Here is a 22,965-nt window from a genome sequence, read left to right as displayed (position 1 = left end):
GGATGGCTGGACTGACATATGAGGAGAGGCTGGATCAACTGGGCCATTATTCACTGGAGTTTAGAAGGATGAGAGGGGATCTCATAGAAACGTGTAAGATTCTGACGGGACTGGACAGGTTCGATGCAGGAAGAATGGTCACGATGTTGGGGAAGTCCAGAACCAGGGGACATAGTCTTAGGATAAGGGGTCCCCCATTTAGGACTGAGATGAGGAGAAACTTCTTCACTCAAAAGTTGTTAACCTATGGAATTCCCTGCCGCAGAGAGTTGTTGATGCCAGTTCATTGGATCTATTCAAGAGAGAGTTAGATATGGCCCTTGTGGCTAATGGGATCAAGGGGTATGGAGAGAAAGCAGGAAAGGGGTACTGAGGGAATGATCAGCCATGATATTGAATGGCGGTGCAACCTCGAGGGGTCGAATGACTTACTCCTGCACCTATTTTCTATGTTTCTGACGGCTAAGGGGTTCAAGGGGTATGGAGAGAAAGCAGGAAAGGGGTACTGAGGTGAATAATCAGCCATGATCTTATTGAATGGCGGTGCAGGCTCAAAGGGCCAAATGGCCTACTCCTGCACCTATTTTCTGTGTTTCTATCACTCAGGTGCAGGTATGAATGCCTGTCGCGATATACACGATGCGGGTAAGGCCTCCTGCCCATCACCGTACATGCTGTGAGGTTCCTCATGTGATGACGTTGAATCAGTTGTGTGTGTGTGTCCCGCCCCCGGGCATCATTTGATGCATAGTGCAGACTTCTGATGCCCTCCATATGCCTTCCACAGCCCCTTCCCCCCAGGCTTCTTTTGAAGCCAAGTCCCGAGTCCCTGTGTCTGGGCGAGTATCAGATTCTGCTGGCCGACGCCCCGACCCTCGAGCCCTGTTTGCAGATGTTTGGTAGTGGTGTGTCAGTTTAAAAAGAAATGAAAACTTAAAGGATTCCATTAAACTTCCATTTCCTGCGTTTTAAGGTAAAACAATTTATGCTTTATTCATGGTTAACTGTTCTTTACTCCCTCCAAAACTTTGCATAAAAACAATGGCTTCTTTCTGTCAATTTTTTGATGTGCACTGGTTTTTCGGGAGTGGTCAGATACGCCGACCGAGGAGAAATTTACATACTTGAGAAAAACTGCCGCAGACATCAGGTATGATGCAAAAAAAAAGTAACCTAAAAAAATCGTAATTAACTGAGTTACACTGGCGCACATCGATTGGGGAAATTTGTGTTTTTAAAACTTAGGCCAAAAAAAGCAGCACAAATCACTGGGGAAAATTGAGCCCATTGACTGTAACTTATGGTTTTATAGCATGCGAGTTAACCAGCCTCACAAAAATAGAATAATTATTCCACCAGGGTATGTTGAATATTCTGCTTAATGTGTTTCTAATGTAAAGCATCTGTTCAAAATATTTTACGTGTATTTAGATAAGTCAAATTATATAATTTAAAGGAATAGTTCAAGACCTAAATCAATCTTCCCCTTGAAAAATAAAAAAATGTATAGAAACTTTTAAAAATTTGTATGGGGGTATGTAATTAAGTTATTTTTCTTTTCGTCGTTGGCCTGTGGTAACACTCAGTGGCACAATGCAACTCAAAATGCATTAAAATCACTCCGAGGTGTCTGGCCCACGCCCTCTGTATCTCCAGAATTTGTCTGTTGAACAGTGATGTGTTGCTGAGGCCCTGCTCCCAGAATCCCCTGCTGTGGGGAGGGGTTTTGCAACTCTCAAAGTACCACCGTATATCTGAGAGTAGACACTCCGAAAACAAAAATCTGAACTGCATGGACGACGATCTGCAACGCCTTAACCAAGTGGAATACTCTCAAAACAAATTTTCACCTTGTCGGAAGATGCTGAGTTTTCCTGGGCGCATATTCTAAATTGGCCTTTCTTCAAGAAAGGAGGGATAGAGAAAACAGAACTATGGACCAGTTAGCCTGACATCGGTAGTAGGGAAATGCTAGATTCTATTTTTAGGGATGTGATAATCAGGGCACTTATGAACTCATAATATGATTAGGCAGGGTCAACATGGTTTTATGAAAGGGAAATTGCGTTTGACACATCTGAGTTTTTTCAGGGTGTAACTAGCAGGTTAGATAAGGGGGAACCAGTGGATGTATATTTGGATTTTCAAAAGGCATTCACTAAGGTGCCCCACAAGATGTTGCTGCACAATTTGTTGCATGGGATTGAGGTAATCTATTAGCTTGGTTTGAGAATTAGTTAATGGATAGAAAATAATAGGAATAAATGGGTCATTTTCGGGTTGGAAGGTTGTAACATGTTGGGTGCTACAAGGATCAGTGCTTGGGCCTCAGCTATTTACAATCTATAACAACTTAGATAAAGGGACCGAGCTTAATGTATCCATGTTTGCTGACAATACAAAGCAGTGAGGGAAAGTAAGCTGTGAGGAGGCTAAAGAGGCAGCAAAGGGTCAAGTGATTGGGCTAGAAGGTAGCAGATGGAGTATAATGTGGAGAAATGGGAATTTATCCACTTCGATAGGAAGAATAGAAAAGAGACAAGTAAAAGTTATTATGCAGAGGGATTTGGGTGTCTTGTGCAGAAATCACAGAAAGTTAACATGCAGGTGCAGCAAGCAATTAGGAAGGCAACTGGTATAGAAACATAGAAAATAGGTGCAGGAGTAGGCCATTCGGCCCTTCAAGCCTGCACCACCATTCAATGAGTTCATGGCTGAACATGCAGCTTCAGTACCCCATTCCTGCTTTCTCGCCGAATCCCCTAGTAGTAAGGACTACATCTAACTCCTATTTGAATATATTTAGTGAATTGGCCTCAACAACTTCCTGTGGTAGAGAATTCCACAGGTTCACCACTCTCTGGGTTAAGAAGTTTCTCCTCATCTCGCTCCTAAATGGCTTACCCCTTATCCTTAGACTGTGACCCCTGGTTCTGGACATCCCCAACATTGGGAACATTCTTCCTGCATCTAACCTGTCTAAACCCGTCAGAATTTTAAACATTTCTATGAGATCCCCTCTCATTCTTCTGAACTCCAGTGAATACAAGCCCAGTTGATCCAGTCTTTCTTGATATGCCAGTCCTGTCATCCTGGGAATCTTTGCTGCACTCCCTCAATAGCAAGAATGTCCTTCCTCAAGTTTGGAGACCAAAATTGTACACAATACTCCAGGTGTGGCCTCACTAAGGCCCTGAACAAATGCAGCAAGACCTCCCTGCTCCTATACTCAAAACCCCTAGCTATGAAGGCCAACATACCATTTGCCTTCTTAACCGCCTGCTGTACCTGCATGCCAACCTTCAATGACTGATGTACCATGACACCCAGGTCTCGTTGCACCTCCCCTTTTCCTAATCTGCTGCCATCCAGATAATATTCTGCCTTCCTGTTTTTGCCCCCAAAATGGATAACCTCACATTTATCCACATTATACTGCATCTGCCATGCATTTGCCCACTCACCTAACCTGTCCAAGTCACCCTGCAGCCTCTTCACGTCCTTCTCACAGCTCACACCGCCACCCAGTTTAGTGTCATCCGCAAACTTGGAGATATTACACTCAATTCCTTCATCTAAATTGTAAAGAGCTGGGGTCCCAGCACTGAGCCCTGCGGCACTAGTCACAGCCTGCCATTCTGAAAAGGACCCGTTTATCCCAACTCTCTGCTTCCTGTCTGCCAACCAGTTCTCTATCCACATCAGTACATTAGCCCCAATACCATGCGCTTTGATTTTGCACACCAATCTCTTGTGCGGGACCTTGTCAAAAGCCTTTTGAAAGTCCAAATACATCTCATCCACTGGTTCTCCCTTGTCCACTCTGCTAGTTACATCCTCAAAAAATTCCAGAAGATTCGTCAAGCATGATTTCCCTTTCATAAATCCATGCTGACTTGGTCCGATCCTGACACCGCTTTCCAAATGCGCTGCTATTTCATCCTTAATGATTGATTCCAACATTTTCCCCACTACTGAGGTCAGGTTAACCAGTCTATAATTACCCGTTTTCTCTCTCCCTCCTTTCTTAAAAAGTGGTGTTACATTAGCTATCCTCCAGCCCATAGGAACTGATCCAGAGTCGATAGACTGTTGGAAAATGATCACCAATGCATCCACTATTTCTAGGGCCACTTCCTTAAGTACTCTGGGATGCAGACTATCAAACCCCGGGGATTTATCGGCCTTCAATCCCATCAATTTCCCGCCTAATAAGGATATCCTTCAGTTCCTCCTTCTCACTAGACCTACTGTCCCCTAGTACAATCAGAAGGTTATTTGTGAAGACAGAACCGAAATATTTGGTCAATTGGTCTGCCATTTCTTTATTCCCCATTATAATTTCACCTGAATCCGACTGCAAGGGACCTACGTTTGTCTTCACTAATCTTTTTCTCTTCACATTTTTAGGTTCCCTGCAAGCTTTCTCTCGTACTCTATTTTCCCCCTCTTAATTAAACCCTTAGTCTTCCTCTGTTGAATTCTAACTTTCTCCCGGTCCTCAGGTTTGTTGCTTTTTCTAGCCAAATTATATGCCTCTTCCTTGGCTTTAACACTATCCTTAATTTCCCTTGTTAGCCATGGTTGAGCCACCTTCCCCGTTTTATTTTTACTCCAGACAGGGATGTACATCCATGAAGTTCATCCATGTGATCTTTAAATGTTTGCCATTGCTTATCCACCGTCAACCCTTTAAGTATCCTTTGCCAGTCTATTCTAGCCAATTCACACGTCATACCGTCAAAGTTACCTTTTCTTAAGTTCAGGACCCTAGTTTCCGAATTAACTGTGTCACTCTCCATCTTAATAAAGAATTCTACCATATTATGGTCACTCTTCCCCAAGGGGCCTCGCACAACTAGATTGCTAATTAGTCCCTCCTCATTACACATCACCCAGTCTAGGATGGCCAACTCTCTAGTTGGATCCTCGACATATTGATCTAGAAAACCATCCCTAATACACTCCAGGAAATCCTCCTCCACCGCATTGCTACCAGTTTGGTTCGCCCAATCACTCTGAAGATTAAAGTCGCCCATGATAACTGTTGTACCTTTATTGCACACATCCCTTATTTCTTGTTTAATGCTGTCCCCAACCTCACTACTACTGTTTGGTGGCATGTACACAACTCCCACTAACGTTTTCTGCCCTTTGGAATTCCGCAGCTCCACCCATACCGATTCCACATCATCCAGGCTAATGTCCCTCCTTATTATTGCATTAATTTCCTCTTTAACCAGCAACGCCACCCCGCCTTTTTCCTTTCTGTCTATCCTTCCTAACTGCTGAATACCCTTGGATGTTGAGTTCCCAGCCTTGGTCACTCTGGAGCCATGTCTCTGTGATGCCAATGACATCATACCCGTTAACTGCTATCTGCGCAGTTAATTCATCCACCTTATTCTGAATACTCTTCGCATTGAGGCACAGAGCCTTCAGGCTTGTCTTTCTAACACACTTTGCCCCTTTAGAATTTTGGTGTAATGTGGCCCTTTGTGTTTTTTGCCTTGGGTTTCTCTGGCCTCCACTTTTACTATTCTCCTTTCTATCTTTTGCTTCTGACTCCATTTTATTTCCCTCTGTCTCCCTGCATAGGTTCCCATCCCCCTGCCATATTAGTTTAACTCCTCCCCAACAGCACTAGCAAACACTCCCCCTAGGATATTGGTTCCGGTCCTGCCCAGGTGCAGACCATCCAGTTTGTACTAGTCCCACCTCCCCCAGAACCGATTCCAATGCCCCAGGAATTTGAATCCCTCCCTTCTTTCATGACCACCGGACGTCTCAAAGCACTTTACAGCCAATGAAGTACTTTTGGAGTATAGTCACTGCTGTAATGTGGGAAACACAGCAGCCAATTTGTGCACAGCAAGCTCCCACAAACCGCAATGTGATAATGACCAGATAATCTGTGTTTGTTATGTTGGTTGAGGAATAAATATTGGCCAGGACACTGGGGATAACTCCCCTGCTCTTTTTTGAAATAGTGCCATGGGATCTTTTACATCCACCTGAGGGGGCAGACAGGACCTCAGTTTAACGTCTCATCCTAAAGACAGCACCTCCGGCAATGCAGCGCTCCCTCAGCACTGCACTGGTGTGTCAGCCTAGATATATGTGCTCAAGCCCCTGGAGTGGGATTTAAACTAAGGTGACTAAGTGTATAGAAAGCTACCAACATAACCTAGTCAATCATATGATGATTCAGTCGTAAATCCTTTACCTTCAATTAAAAACACTACTGATTTTTTACAGGTTGTGAAATTGAATTTAATAAATTCATGCTAGCACCTTAAAAAGTGACCATGAAAGCTGCCAGAATGTCTTAAAAACCCAACTGGATCACTAATAAGGAACGTGCTATCCCTATTCCATCCAGACTACATGTGACTCTAGTCCTGCCCTTCATGATTGACTCTTAATGGCCCCTGAAGTGGCATAGCAAGCCACTCAGATGCAGTTCAAGAGAGTGGCCCACCATCACCATATCTAGGGCATTAATTGTGACCACGCCAGATTCCAAGAACGAATAAAAGAAAAACAATGAGTTGTCCTGTCCAGTGCAAATTTGAACCCAGTCACTATTGAAGCTGGTTACACAAGTTTACCCAAACAACAATGACTGCACTTCTAAAGTAATCCATCCTAGGTACAGGTATAGGGCCTGAAATCCTGGTTCTGGGCTTCCCCTGAGTGGGCAGACGGGACCTCGAAAAATAAGGAAAAAGATCCACACCTACCTTTTGCTCCTGCGCCCTCCAGCGATTCCGGTCGGAGGCTTCCTCTTCCTGCACATTGGAGCGCATTCACTTCTTGGAGATGCGGAGGGAGAAGCTGGAAAGCCAATGAAGGTACAGTATTCTCATTCATAATAATGGGAACTCCGCAAGTACGGGTTCTCATTATTATGAATGAGTAACCCCCCCCCCGCCAAATACATTATAAAAAATATTTTTAAAACACCTCACATATTTAAATTAAATGTGTTGAAAAAAAAACTTTTTTTTTTTTAAAGTGTTGTAATTAGGGCTTAAAATAAAGTCACCTTAGTGGACAGAGTTTTTAAACATAAAAATATGTTTAAAACTTTTTTTCTATATGTTTTAAAACTCCTGCGCTGGTAAAAGTAGGCTATGCGCCTGCTTTTACCAGGCACAAGAGATGGGCAAATAGCACAATCTCGCACATGCGAATGTCCTTCTCCCGAAGATGTGGAGGATCTGTCGAGCACAACCTTGACAGGTCAGAAAACTGGCGCTTCCGGAGTCTTCCTGGTTCCATACGGACCCGGTGAGGCCGCAGTTTCAGGCCCATTGTGTTTGGGATGTCCAGTAAGGCACTTGTAAAATGCAAATTATTTATTTCTTTGTAAGTACATCCAAACAGCCAATATTGCACAGTATTTACAAATTGAATAAGTTCAGTGGATAAAAACACCATCCTTTGTGGGTGGAGAGTGTCTTAACCATCTAGTTTTCAGTGGACATGAATTTACAGTACAAATTTGCCTTTAATTTAGCCATAAGATCACCCGTCTGGCTCAGAAAAGCCATGATTAATGTGGGGAATGTAAATTTCATACTTTGCTCCTGGTTGCCATTAAGTGGGGTGTGCTGGAAAACGCACATGGGCAAAGGACAAGGGGTCAGGATCATTGGTGATGCCGCTCCTTGCTCCAATAGCCAGCTGACACTCACCATTAAGGTTCGCACTTAAATAAAGGGCAAATCACATGAAAGCTGTTGGTGTCGTGGAACTGTATTCCAGCACATCATTAGCGGGAGGGTAGTTTTTCATAGACACGATCGCCCCTTGGTACTGTCATGTAAACTGGAGTTTCGCACAGTAAGAACTGTGAATTAATCCAGTGTTCATTATCTTTAAACTGCAGGTGATGTCACTGGTGAGGTGTTGGACAAACCCTCCACCTCATCATCTTCAGGTGATGACTATAGGTATGGAGCTGAAGAGAGACCTAGAGGCACCAACATGCGTAAGTACATTGACTGAACAGAATTAACCCACTTTGTTTTCTTTGGCTTGTTGAATTTGCCAATTACAAAATAATGTTTTTTTACTTTCCATTCAAAATAAATCCTGCAATTCCAAAGCAAAATTATATCGAAGTGACTATTTATACTGTGGAGTCCCCGCCCAGACCAGAAGTGCCGGACCCGAACCTGAATCATTCCGACTACGAGCCTGGAGATAATTCCCCTGTTTCTGGAGCTCCCATTTCCCCGGTGATTTAGCAGCCCTGAGCTCCCTACCCTGAGCTCCCCGCTGGGCAGACATTGTTGGAGTGGATGAAATCCAGAAGTCATGACACTGACACTTCATGCCCAATAAACCTGTTAACAATCCGCACACAATGCCCCATCTGGAGGGGTGGGTGCACTTGCGCTGAGGTAAGGGACTTGGGCTGGGGGAGGGATGCACTTGCACTGGGGTAAGGGACTTCAGCTGGTAGAGGGCAGCACTTGCACTACGGGGGGGGGGGTGGGGGCGGACGCACTTGCACTGGGGTAAGGGACTTCAACTGGCACTTGGTGGCTTCTGGAGAGATCTATCCTGTGTGGCTTCTGGTAGTCAAAATGAATCGAGTTACAATTTGCGAAGTCAGTGAGAACTTGGGCTGGGCGGTTCCAGTTACACATTCCAGAGAAACCTCGGTGTGGCTTATCCTCTAAGGGGACCAATCAGAGACAAGGAATGGCCATTTTAACAGTACAAATAAACATGTCCAAATTATATGGTTCATTCTCATGATCTTCAGTAACTCTGGCAAGAGTTTAAACACTTATAGAATCATAGAAATTTACAGCATGGAAGGAGGCCATTTCAGCCCATCGTGTCTGCACCAGCAAAGAGCTACCCAGCCTATTCCAGCTTTTGGTCCGTAGCCCTGTAGGTTATGACACATCAGGTGCACATCAAAGTACTTTTAAAATGTGGTGAGGGTTTCTGCCTCTGCCACCCTTTCAGGCAGTGAGTTCCAGAACCCCACCACCCTCTGGGTGAAGAAATTTCCCCTCAAATTTCTTCGAAACCTCCTACCAATGACTTTAAATCTATGCCCTCTGGTTGTTGACCCCTCTGCTAAGGGAAATAGGTCCATGCCACCCACTATATCTAGGCCCTTCATAATTTGATACACTTCAATGAGGCCTCCCCTCAGCCACCTCTGTTACAAAGAAAACAAACCCAGCCTATCCAATCTTTCCTCATAGCTAAAATAATTCTCTCGGGATCTTTGGATGTATCCTGGAATTGTATCCTAGCTTAGTTTGTCAGCCGTGGCTAAGTGGGCAGCACTCTCGTGTCTGAGTCAGAAGGTTCAAGTGGGTTTAGATCCCACTCCAGAGACTTGAGCACATAATCTTGCCTGACACTCCCAGTGCAGTGTTGAAGGAGTGCTGCACTGTGGGAGGTGCAGTCTTTTAGATGAGACGTTAAATTGAGGCCCCGTCTGTCCTTTCAGATGGACGTAAAAGATTCCATGGCACTATTTTGAAGAGCAGCAGGGGGGAGTTCTCCCTGATGTCCCGACCAGTATTTATCAGTAAAGCAGATTAACTGCTTATCAAATTGCTGCTCGAGGGATCTTGCTGTGCGCAAATTGGCTGCAGCATTTCCCTAGATTACAACAGTGACTACACTTTAAAATTGGCTGCAAAGTGCTTTGGGAGGTAAAGTCAGCAGCAACAACAACAGACGTCAGTCTTTCTTTATTTCTTTCCTTCCACGAAATGCCTTTGTTTTGATTGACTGTGAGACCTCTCCAATGACACTGATAGTGGAATGAGCCAGGGGGCTCCGTGCTGCAGTATCAAGGGGTTACATCAACTGTCGACTGCACGCCACTTGAAGCCGAGCGGGAGTGAGTCACCCAGCTAACCAGTACTGGCACTTGCCACTGCTGCTCAGCACTGATAGATTCAGAGGCTCCTGCATGTGTGACAAATTGCTGCAAACACAACATTTCACATCCTCCGCAACTGGTTTGAAATTGCACCACGTGCCACGGTCCAACAGCAACATATGTTTAAAGTATTCATTTTTATAACACAAAACACTTTTGCGATTCCACTCGCTCGACCGGCTAAAGACAACACAGAGCAGGAATGGAAATGGTTTTCTCTCTGAGCTTGTATTCCCACGAGCTTAGAAGAATCAGGGGTGATCTGATTGAGGTGTTTAAGATGATTAAATGATTTGATAGGGTAGATAGAGAGAAACTATTTCCTCTGTTGGGAGAGTCTAGAACAAGGGGGGCATAATCTTAAAATTAGAGCCAGGCCCTTCAGCGGGGATGTCAGGAAGCACTTCTTCACACAAAGGTCAGTGGAAATCTGGAACTCTCTCCCCCCAAAAAATCAGTGAAGGCTGGAGGTCAATTACAGCTGTCAAGACTGAGATCAATAGATTTCTGTTGGGTAAGGATATCAAGGGATATGGCACTAAGCCGGGGAAATGGAACTGAGGTCAGGTCAGTAATGATCCAAATGAATGGCAGAACAGGCTCGAGGGGCTGAATGGCCTACTCGTGTGAGCTGTGTTGATTGACTGTGTGCCAGCATGACCCGCAGTCATGGTGAAGGGGGTAGAGCTGCATCAGCATGAGGGAGGGGGGGGCGGGAAAGCAAATCCTGCCCCAGCCCCATCGCTCTCTTGTCACCCTTGCGCCGTGAAAGGTGGGTGAAGATAAGATTGGGCTCTGTGGTGATTCCGATTGCAGCCACTATCTAGGCTCACAGGTGAAAAATGGGCATGTGGGTGAATACTTATAATACTTACAGGATAGAATACTTATAATTTTCTGTCTTGGTCCGTTACTCTGTATCTAACCCGTGCTGTACCTGTTCTGGGAGTGTTTGATGGGACAGTGTATAGGGAGCTTTACTCTATATCTGCCCAGGGAATGTTTGATGAGACAGTGTAAAGCGAGTTTTACTCTATCTAACCTGTGCTATATCTGCCCTGGAAGTGTTTGATGGGAGAGTGTAGAGGGAGCTTTACTCTGTATCTTGGGATAAATTATGTAAAAGTTGGTAACACCTCTGATTTACCACAGTTTATTTCGTATCAGAGTGTAGAAGCGGCAAATGGTTTTTAGGTTGAACACTGATTGAATGTCATCAACGTAAAGGGAACTTGAGCTCATGCAACACCCCACCCCCACCTTGTTCGCACTGCCTCAGTTGGGGACTGACTGCAGTGTAACCCTAAAAAATGTAGCTTTTTCTCTAGGTTTTTAAGAGCACTAAAGTGTCAATCACTACATTCCATGCATATCTAACTAAAAGCTTGGTCAAAGAGGTGGGTTTTAAGGAGGAGAGAAATTTAGGGAGGAAATTCCAGAGTGTACGTGGGGGATCGTTCCCTTAGTTGGACTTGAGGGAACGATACTTCTCTTTTCAGATGCACTAGTGAATATTTAAGAGGCACTGGGTGAGTGCAGTATAGTATGGACAGAATCTCGTCATGGGATGGAGGTCTTCTCCATCTACTACCCCACATTAACAAAAGTATAGACCATCAATCCACTTGTAGGGTGCAAACTACCAGTAATTAGCACTGAATTAACAGAAATGTATTGACTTATAACATTCCTGTAAAATGCCTTGCGATGTTTTACTATAAATGTGCTATAATAATACAAGTTGTTGTCTCACTCAGAGTCCATGAAGATCGCTAAAATGGGCAATCTTCTACCGTTCGACTTAAAACAATTTGTTGCGACATAGTCAAGGGAGCTGTACCGTGTCCTCCTTCTTGGGCAGTCCCTTGGAGCCAACCCGTTCTGTGCTTCATGCTGACAATCTCCCAATTGTTCTCCAGCATGAATATCCTTCAGCTTCACAGACTCATCCAAAAAATATTAACTATTAGACTTGCATGTACACATTTTCTGCTACCTCCCATCTCCATTGTGATCTCCCTTTCCTGTTTCTGTCCAGACTCGTTTATCAGTCCTTCTCAATCTGTTGTGGCACAGAGAGGGAGGGTGGGAGTGTGTTAGGAAATGCAGCTGATTGTGAGATGAATGTATTCAGTCTTTTGCAATCAACAACAGACTCAAGAATGTCAAAACCTTTAGAAATGTTCGATTCATTAGCTGGAGAACGGAACCACACAATACAAGGGTGGAGGAGCCGAGTAGTTATTGTATTCGACTAATGACCCAGAGGTCCTGCGATCAAATTGAACTTTATAAATCTGGAAATTGGTGTGGTAGCACCAGAAAGTGACCATGAAAGCTTTCATATTGTCACTGTCACCCACATCCCAAAAAGTAATAAAGAAAATACATATAATGAATTATCTGAAGCACCATAGGTTATTAGCAACTTCTGATTCCGTATGATCATGAGCCAATTGTGTCACCAGAATTTGTAAGGGTCAATTAATCATTTCATTTTTAAGCACATTAAAAGTTTTTGGTTAAAGTAGAATTACTGAATTCCAGTGATCCAAGAGTCAAAGGCTTCATTTCACTGGTGGATCAGTTCTTGTATTCTACCTGCACCCTTCCTGCCAGTAGTTCCATTAATTTATTTTAATACTCTCTTTTTATGTAATTTTTCTTCTTGTAAACTATTTCCCATTGTCTGACCCCATTGCTGCCGAAAGGGAGGCTGACATCCTGCTCCCAAGATGCTGGTTGCCAGGAGGCACAGGGATCGCCACGGTTTCTTCCTGCTTGGTGCAAATCATATTGGCAACGGAACCGGTGTCCATCTCTACTCCATGGCTGCTTCTTTTTAGTTCAGGGCACTTCTCTCTCCATCAATAATTCTGTACACCATCAGTGAAGCAAAGGGTCCTGAATTAGACTCAACACTGCTGTGTCTGCTGATTTTTGAATCTAATTAAAAAAAAAAAATTGAATTTGCAGATGGCAAAAAGAAATGCAAAAAGGGAGAGACTGGCAACGTCTTATACGATTACATGATATGTCAGCAGGAAATGCAGCGCAGGTACCTGGAGTTTGAGGCTGAGCAGCGTCGACTGGACAGGGAGGCTGCAGAAAGGAGAGACATGTGCTTCATGGAAATGATGGGGGCCCTGATCTCAACTGTCGCTATGGCTGTTAATCGGACCAACAATAACCACAACTGATAAGACACTGTAGTGGTCAGATATGTACATTTTACACAATTGTTTAGTATAGTTTTAATTTTTTTTTTAAGAGTTTTTGTAAAGTTAACTTTTTTGAAAACAATAAACCACTTATGCTTTTATTAATTTGTAATTTATTTCCTTATTGCATTGTGTACTGTTGGGAGAATGTTTTAAAACTTTGGTGCCCTGCAGTTGTTAAGATTTATAAAGGGGTATTCCAGGTTCCATCAACTGGTACTGAATGCAGGTCTCTTCCAGTGTCTGATTCACAGCAATAACTAACATACTTCAGAGTGAATTATATTTGCTCCATTCCATCACTAAAGTAGTGACTCTTTCTTGGCTACGGATCCACTTGTTCGTCGCCCAGGTGGGCTGTTGTCATGCTGAGCCTCGTTGACAAGTGCCAGTAGGTTTCTCAGCTGAGGGGAGGAAGTCATAGCCGATACTGTCTTTACTGGACACCCACTTGCGGGGATTTCTGCAGCGAGCTCAGGAGCAGGAACTCTGTTTGCTTTTGCGGGAGATATGAAAGTCAACTGTAGCACCACCCCTGCTGAAGTCAGCTAATTCAGCATAGATGAAAGACCTTCCTCCTCCGTATGGGTCAGTACATTTACATACTGAGCAGATGAGGACAGAGGCTGTCCAAAGTGCATTTCCTTCACATAGAGTAGTAGCAATTAACATAGCTTCTTGGAGAACGTTGGTACTCATTTGTCTTTATACATCACTGTGGAGCTGGCTGAAACACAAGAAACTGAATCCCACCTTTTTTTCCCCTGGTGAATTCATTAAAAACCTGTTTCTATTAACCAGGAACCATCTGTGTGTTAAGTGGCTATTATCACCATTTTGAAATATATAATGCCAAGAAAATATATGGAATGTCAATCAGCTGGAAGGAAGGAAACATCAGGAGTATTCAGCACTGCTTTTGGTATAGGAACAGCCCCTCGAGCCATTCAATGAGATGATAGCTAAATTATATTCTAACTCCATCCACCTGCCTAGGCTCCATATCCCCCAGTACCCTTGGCTAGCAAATAGCTATTGACCTCCAATTTAAAATTATTAATTGAGATAACATCAACTGTTTTTTGTAAGAGAGTTTCACACTTCTACCATCCTTTGTGTGAAGAAGTGTTTCCTAACTTCTCTCCTGAATGCTCTGATTTTAAGATTATATCCCCTTGTCCTTGACTTCCCCCACCCGTGGAATACGTTTCTACCTACCCCATCAATTTCTTTAAAATCTTATAATCCTCATATCAGATCACCCCTTAACCATCTATATTCCAGAGAATACAAGCCTAGTTTATGTAATCTAATCTAACTCTTGGAGCCCTGGTAACATTCTGGTGACTGCGCTGCACTCCTTCCAAGGCCAATATATTCTCTCCCAATATGTTCCATCACTTTGAAGCAGGTTCTTCCTGTCTATTTCAATCATACCTCAAACCATCAAAAAAGGTAACACATTAAAAATAGAGTAAATATGTAAAGGAACTATAATAATCATGAAGGCCAGTGATTTACAGTTTTCACAATTCAATTCCCAAAATCTCAGAATTCAATTTAAAAAGGCAAGTTAATTTAATGTGTATATTTTCCAATGAGCAAAGTTCACAGACAACTGCGTAACATAACTACTCTGTTCCTCTCTGCATTATTTTTCAAGAGACTTTAGCCCATTTATTTTTAAAATAGCACACAGAGAAACATACGAGCGTATTAAGCATTCATTTTTAAACCCAACCAAAAATATAACCCTATTCAGTTACCATATTCAGAGGCTTTGATATACCATGGGATGTACAATGTAGTAACACCCCAATTATAAAACGGTATATCCCCCACCTCACCGTGTGCCCCGAGAACCACTAGTAAAAATGTTAGCTAAGCAATGAGAACTAATGGTCCTGAAATCCCGGCCTTGCCGGGTCCGTACGGAATACACATGGACCCAGCGAGACCTCGTAAAAGCCAGTTTTAAGCACGCATTGCGCCGAAAACCGGCTTTTCCGACCTTTCAAAATACCTCTTGACAGATCTTCCACATCCCCGGGAGAAGGACATTCGCATGGGCAAGATTGGGCTATTTGCCCAGTGAATGTTCGTCAAACTCTTTAACACCTGGTAAAAGCAGGCGCATAGCCCACTTTTACCAGCGTAAGAGTTTTAAAATATATAAAAATAATATTTAAATACACATTTTTATAGTAAAAACGCTGTCCACTAAGGTAAGTATATTTTAAACGCCAGTAAAACACAAAAAAAATCCAAAAAGTATATATTGTTTCTAAAATATTTAATTCACTTTAATTTCAATTAATTTTAAATATGTGAGGGTTTTTAAAAAAAAAGTATTATGTTGTGTTTGGGTGGTTAGGGGGTTTCCTCATAGTAAAATCGGAGTTCCCAATACTATAAATGAGAATACTGTACCATGATTGGTTGTCCAGTCCCATGTGACTCCACCTCCGTCTGTATCCCCAAGATGTGGACGCGCTGCGAAGTGCGGCCTCCGACCGGAACCCATGCAGTTTCGGGTCTGAGGCGTTCGTCCGAAAGTGGTTTCTGAATGTGTTTTGGCTTTCGGTGCTCTGGATTTCACCCCATTTACACTGGATGGATTCCTCAACACTGGTGGCAACACAAAAACAACATTCTAGCTGTGAACCTTCACTGCTGTCGCACCTGTTCTGTGCAGGCGAGCAATGTGAAGACTGAGAAGGTTTAAAGCTTAGCCCTCTGTTCATTTTTAAAAGTGGCCCTATGCAGGGCCGCTGACGATAGCCATTTACGTTTGCTGCTAGGGCTACTGCCATGCCTTTCATCACTCCTGAAAGAAAGCGGCTCCTGAAGTGCACTGGATGCCAGCAGCTACATTAGTGTCTCCTTATTTATATAATGGGATTTCTACCAGTCAGGCTGCCTCTGGATGTCAATCCTGTAACACACGCAGCCTTGTGTATCAACATCAATGCAGCTTTTATACGAACACAGACGAAGTACGGTATATCAACGCAGATGAAGCATTGTATGTCAACATAGACCAAACACGATGTATTAACAAATATGGCATAGTGTTTCAACATAGAGGCGACATGGGTGTATTAATGTAGACACAGCATTGTATATCAACATAGATGCAGCGTTGTATATTAACATTTTTAAACGGGAACTTGGGGCCTAAGGGTTACTGTCACAATCCACTGCACAACACAGGCCTCAATCTTAAATACGAAGAGCATCACTGACAAATCTACTTGCACTACGTTTTTTTCTAAAACATTTAATTCACTTTAATTTCAATTACATTTAAATATGTGAGTTTTTTAAAAATGTATTATGTTGTGTTTGAGTGAGTTAGGGGTTTTTCTCATTGATAGTAATGGGAACTCGTACAATCAGAGTTCCCATTATTTAAATGAGAATACTGTACCATGATTGGTTGTCCAGTCCCATGTGACGCCACCTTCTCCGTCTGTATCTCCAAGATGTGGACGCACTGCAAAGCGTGTGCATTGTTAGGAACTGAGTTTGGCAATCTTTCTCCTGGATCAACGTACCACTGACTCGGCTGTATCGATGGTGGGACCATGTCAATCTTCCAAATCAAGGCTTTCGATTGGTTCTCAGCCAATGTTCATCAAAACTTGCACCCAACTCCAAAATGGATGGCAGGAACCTGGAGAAACAAGGTTATTGGAAAAATGTTACTTCAGGGAAAAATTTAGGAAACATACTGTATGGTAGATTAAAGAAGGGAAATAAAGTTCCAATGTAATAAATGGAAAGAAGAAGGAAGGATTAAACAGGTTAAATGTGTTTGCGTTTTAGGTGTACTGCATTATTGCCACAACAATGAAGCTGTTCCTGATATCTGAGTAGCTTTATTGCTGTCATGTTAGTTACAATGGATGCGCTAAAAAAAGACACCTAACTGGTTAGCTCAGGATCAAACAGGATGCAGAGACTGAACAGTCTGGTTCAACCCAAGACAATTGCTGGAGAGGATTGACTATTGGGAAAATCCTGGCACACCCTTTGACAGCAGAAACTTAACGGGGAATCTTTGCCATCATTTCTTAGATTTAGTAATAAACTGATGAAAGGTTCTGTGGATAAAGCTTCACTCTCTTAAACCTACAAACTGTTTGGGATTGCACGGCCATTCCTCACCTCCCTTGGACTTGAAGTGTGATCATAGGGATTCTCACCAACTGCAAGGGTTTGTAGAAGACTCATGGAAAGCATTCTGGGTCAAAGAGCTACTCCAAAGGTAAAGAGGTTCCAGTGCATTGGAAGATGCCTTGACATAATGGTACACCCAATTTCCCAAAAGCCAAACCCAAATTCAAATGAATTGATGCTAAGCAGTTTCAGGCAGGCAGCCATGATTTTCACTTTAAGAGTTCAGCTGCATCATGACCCTAATTGGTACTGCTTTTAGACAAGGGCAAGCTCCCAGATCACCTCAGCACAAACACATTCCAGTGTCGTTTGCACTGACCTGCCCAACTCTTTGTATCCACCCTCGAAGTTCATCCACTCATACCCATTGCTGCATCTCTCCAGGTGCAGGCACAGATCTTACAGGATGCCATGTCATATTTCTTGTACAGGTGTGGCTTACACCTATGGACAAGTTTTTAAAGAGTATTTCACATTGCACTTGAAGTCAGGGTTGGTTTTAGAAAATTGATGTATCACAATTAAATTACAAACAAACAATAGACTGAGTAACCAGCTAATCCTCTGAAAACACAATACGAGAGTACCTACAGCAAAGAAATGATGCATCAACTGAGGCATCTTTATACAATGGAAAAGGGAGATAACATAGATCTTTAAGAAAAAAGTCTGGGACTGAGAGATTTCAGATTTTCTCCATTACTTACCAAGGTTCACTCCTGTGGTATACAGAAGATGTTGGGATAAAGAATCATCTTAATTTGTATTAATAGAAAAAATACAATACCTTAGATTCAATGTCAAGACCATTGGAATAAACTGTTCTTTAATACCTGTGGTATTACTCTACATGTAGTGTTCAGTGCAGCCACTAGATAGCCTCAGCATGCTTCATAAACATTTGCACATAAACTACATAAATGTAAACATGTGTAGTTGTATACGATGTATTAAAAAGCGCTCAGCTTGCATTATGTTAGATTGTGAGCATTAAGAAAAGGAATTATCACAATTTAACAATTAACAGTATTGGGTGGGGGGGAAGACAAATTACTCCCTATTCTGACCAACCACCCCTGGAAATCTCTCCTCCAGCTCACTCACGATTTCATGCTCAAACTCTCTATGCTCTTCAGTGTTGTCCTGCTCAGCTGTGCCTTTGCCGCTGACTTCAACACCTTTATTCCCATAAACTGCCTCCATCCCTGTCAAAACCACTTGTTCAAAGCTGTTGGAATCCTGTTCAGTTTTGTGTGCCAATGCATTGAATTTAAATCCTCAAATTTGCCTTAATGCCCCCCATGGCTTCACCCTGCCCTAACTCTGCAACTTCATAGCTCCAGAGGCAAGACATAGAAACATAGAAAATAGGTGCAGGAGTAGGCCATTCGGCCCTTCGAGCCTGTACCACCATTCAATAAGATCATGGCTGATCATTCTTTCAGTACCCCTTTCCTGCTTTCTCTCCATACCCCTTGATCCCTTTAGCCGTAAGGGCCATATCTAACTCCCTCTTGAATATATCCAATGAACTGGCATCAACGACTGTCTGCAGCAGGGAATTCCACAGGTTAACAACTCTCCGAGTGAAGAAGTTTCTCCTCATCTCAGTCCTAAATGGCCTGCCCCTTATCCTAAGACTGTGTCCCCTGGTTCTGGACTTTCCCAACATCGGGAACATTCTATCCCGACTCTCTGCTTCCTGTCTACCAACCAGTTCTCTATCCACGTCAATACATTACCCCCAATACCATGTGCTTTGATTTTGCACACCAATCTCTTGTGCGGGACCTTGTCAAAAGCCTTTTGAAAGTCCAAATACACCACATCCACTGGTTCTCCCTTGTCCACTCTACTAGTTACATCCTCAAAAAATTCCCGAAGATTTGTCAAGCATGATTTCCCTTTCATAAATCTATGCTGACTTGGACCAATCCTATCACTGCTTTCCAAATGCGTTGCTATTTCATCCTTAATGATTGATTCCAACATTTTCCCCACTACTGAGGTCAGGCTAACCGGTCTATAATTACCAGTTTTCTCTCTCCTTTTTTAAAAAGTGGTGTTACATTAGCAACCCTCCAGTCCATAGGAACGGATCCGGAGTCAATAGACTGTTGGAAAATGATCACCAATGCATCCACTATTTCTAGGGCCACTTCCTTAAGTACTCTGGGATGTAGACTATCAATCAGGCCCTGGGGATTTATTGGCCTTCAATCCCATCAATTTCCTTAACACAATTTCCCACCTAATAAGGATATCCTTTAGTTCCTCCTTCTCACTAGACCCTCGGTCCCCGAGTACATCCGGAAGGTTATTTGTGTCTTCCTTTGTGAAGACAGAACCGAAGTACTTGTTCAATTAGTCTGCCATTTCTTTATTCCCCATTATAAATTCACCCGAATCTGACTGCAAGGGATCTACGTTTGTCTTCACTAATCTTTTTCTCTTCACATATCTATAGAAGCTTTTGCAGTCAGTTATGATGTTTCCGGCAGGCTTCCTCTCGTACTCTATTTTCCCCCTCTTAATGAAACCCTTTGTCCTCCTCTGCTGAATTCTAAATTTCTCCCAGTCCTCCAGTTTGCTGCTTTTTCTGGCTAATTTGTATGCCTCTTCCTTGGATTTAACACTATCCTTAATTTCCCTTGTTAGCCACGGTTGAGCCACCTTCCCCGTTTTATTTTACTCCAGACAGGGATTTACAATTGTTGAAGTTCGTCCATATGATCTTTAAAGGACATAACCATAAGAAATTCTTTCAATATTTAAACAGTAAGTGAGTCGCAGGGGAATAGTGAGAACCATAAAAGATGCAAATTGGAAGATGAGAATGAGATGGTAAACAATCTGAGTGCTTATTTCCTCCAAGTATTCAAAGAGAAGGATACGAGCAACAAGCTACAGGGTTGTGAAGAGAACAGGGCAGCCGGATTTCTTTGGGATATCTCCAGCAGAATCTTCACGGGCAGGATGGGCCAAATGACCTCCTTCTGTGCTGTATATGTCTATTGCCCTCTGCTAACAGACAATATAGGCAAAATGAATGACTGTATTAATTAAGTGGAAATGCTAGACAGGCTTGTAAGGCCCAAAATCAGTAAATCCTAAGGCAGAGATGGTATTTACCCCAAAGTGCTAAGAGAAACCAGGGAGAAGATTTGTGAGACACTGAAATTATGAGGGAGTCATTAGACACTGGGGAGGTAGCAGCAGATTGAAGAGAGGCTAAACAAAGTTACCATATTCAAAAAGGGTGACAGAACATAGTCAACTACAGACCTGTTGGTTTGACTTTAATTCCATGTAAAATGGAATTGATTATCCGGAGTAAATTTGAGGATTATCAACCCAACAGTAACCTCTTGTAAACAGCAATCAACATGGGTCCATAAGGAGAAGGTCCTGCTTAATCAACTCCCTTAGACTTCTTGAGGAAATACCACTGTTTCTAATTTACATCTGACAATCATCGACCTGAGATGTTATCATTGTTTCTCTTTCCCACACATGCTGCCGGACCTGCTGAGTATTTCAGCATTTTCTGTTTTTATTTCTAATTTACATCATTGATTTATATTTAGAAACTATGCAAATTGGTTCAATTTGTAAATGGTATCAAACTAATAGGACCAGTGAAAATGGAAGAGGCAGCTCAGAAATTATGAAATGAGTTAGACAAAACATATAAGTGGGCAGAATAATGGGAAATTAAATTGAATACAATCAAGTGTATGATGCTGCAGAAAGGAAGAACACATGTACTCCCTATATGCAGTTGAAGTAGGTAACAATAAAGTTGAAAGAGATCCAGGAGTCTTTGTAGATTCAACAGACATATCCAACCAAATCAAAGCAGCATTCTAGCATTAAAACCATTAGAATGTTGAACTATATATCCAAAGCAGTAGACTATAAGTCAGAGAAAGTCAAGATTAACTTACTAGGTAGAGCACACCTTGATACTGTGTCCCTTTATGGTCACTGAAACACAATAAATACATTCAGGTGCTGAAGGCAGTGCAGTGAAGAACCACAATGCTGGTCACAAGTGTAGGAAATCGGAGTTGAGGACAAACTGGTGAAACGTGGGCTTTTCAGACTAGTAAGCTGATGTTGAAGAGGTGATCCTATATACAAGATAATTAGCAGAAAGCAAAAAGTAAATCTGGAAAATTACTTTAAATAAAATGTATGAGCAAAACAAGGGGGCACAGGTTCAAACTAATAAAAGATAAATTTACAGTGTAATTATTTGTACTGCACTTTTTTTGACAGAGTCCCGTATCATTCCCTCCACATGGTGCCGAGAAGGAGGACCAGAGGCACGAGACTACCGACCTGTGGTCCCGACTCTCTTCCCCCCTCACCCACCGACTCTCTTCCTTTCCTCCAACCCCCTCCTGCCCCGACACACACTCTATATTATCTCACCCCCCCCGGCTCTCTCTCTCCTTCCCCCCCTCAGCCCGACACTCTCTCCTACTCCCCCCCCCCCTTGACACTCTCTCTCTCTCCCCCCCTTGACACACTCTCGCTCTCACCCACCCCTCTCTCTCACCATCCCGCCTCTCTCGACTCTTTCTCTCTCTCACCCCCCCCCTGCCCCCTCCGCCTCTCTCTCACCCCCCCCCCTGCCCCCCCCCCTCCGCCTCTCTCTCACTCACCCCCCCTCCGCCTCTCTCTCACTCACCCCCCCTCCGCTTCTCTCTCTCACTCACCCCCCCTCCGCTTCTCTCTCTCTCTCACCCCCCCCCCTCCGCTACTCTCTCTCTCTCACCCCCCCCCCTCCGCCTCTCTCTCACTCTCACCCCCCCCCTCCGCTACTCTCTCTCTCTCACCCCCCCCTCCGCCTCTCTCTCTCACTCACCCCCCCTCCGCTTCTCTCTCTCTCTCACCCCCCCCCCTCCGCTTCTCTCTCTCTCACCCCCCTCCGCTTCTCTCTCTCTCACCCCCCCTCCGCTTCTCTCTCTCACTCACCCCCCCCCTCCGCTTCTCTCTCTCACTCACCCCCCCTCCGCTTCTCTCTCTCTCTCTCACCCCCCCTCCGCTTCTCTCTCTCACCCCCCCCCCGCTTCTCTCTCTCTCTCACCCCCCCCCCCTCCGCTTCTCTCTCTCACTCACCCCCCCCTCCGCTTCTCTCTCTCACCCCCCCCCCTCCGCTTCTCTCTCTCTCACCCCCCCTCCGCTTCTCTCTCGCTCTCTCTCACCCCCCCCCCCGCTTCTCTCTCTCACCCTCCCTCCGCTACTCTCTCTCTCTCACACCCCCCTCCGCCTCTCTCTCTCACTCACCCCCCCTCCGCTTCTCTCTCTCTCTCTCACCCCCCCTCCGCTTCTCTCTCTCACCCCCCCTCCGCCTCTCTCTCTCACTCACCTCCGCCTCTCTCTCTCTCTCTCTCACCCCCCCCCCCTCCGCTTCTCTCTCTCTCACCCCCCCCCCCCTCCGCTTCTCTCTCTCTCACCCCCCTCCGCTTCTCTCTCTCTCACCCCCCCTCCGCTTCTCTCTCTCACTCACCCCCCCTCCGCTTCTCTCTCTCTCTCACCCCCCCTCCGCTTCTCTCTCTCTCAGCGACCCCCCTCCGCTTCTCTCTCTCTCAGCCCCCCCCTCCGCTTCTCTCTCTCTCAGCCCCCCCC

At 44.0% G+C, this 22,965-nt stretch overlaps 1 protein-coding gene across 1 annotated transcript in view; it reads left to right on the top strand.

Moving 5' to 3' along the window:
- Window positions 1-13,247, top strand: part of LOC139268758 (uncharacterized) — a 29,776-nt gene extending 16,529 nt beyond the window's left edge. The window contains exons 2-3 of the mRNA XM_070887430.1: window positions 7,895-7,996; window positions 12,902-13,247. Coding sequence (XP_070743531.1) covers window positions 7,895-7,996; window positions 12,902-13,125 — 326 coding nt within the window. The 3' untranslated portion in view covers window positions 13,126-13,247. The remainder of the gene's footprint in view (window positions 1-7,894; window positions 7,997-12,901) is intronic.
- Window positions 13,248-22,965: the final 9,718 nt, after the last annotated feature.

The sequence above is a fragment of the Pristiophorus japonicus genome, chromosome 8, assembly GCF_044704955.1.
Source record: "Pristiophorus japonicus isolate sPriJap1 chromosome 8, sPriJap1.hap1, whole genome shotgun sequence".
Taxonomy (NCBI): Eukaryota; Metazoa; Chordata; class Chondrichthyes; family Pristiophoridae; genus Pristiophorus; species Pristiophorus japonicus.
The sequence above is the reverse complement of the archived record's forward strand: the minus strand, read 5'-3'. Positions and strand labels throughout refer to the sequence as shown.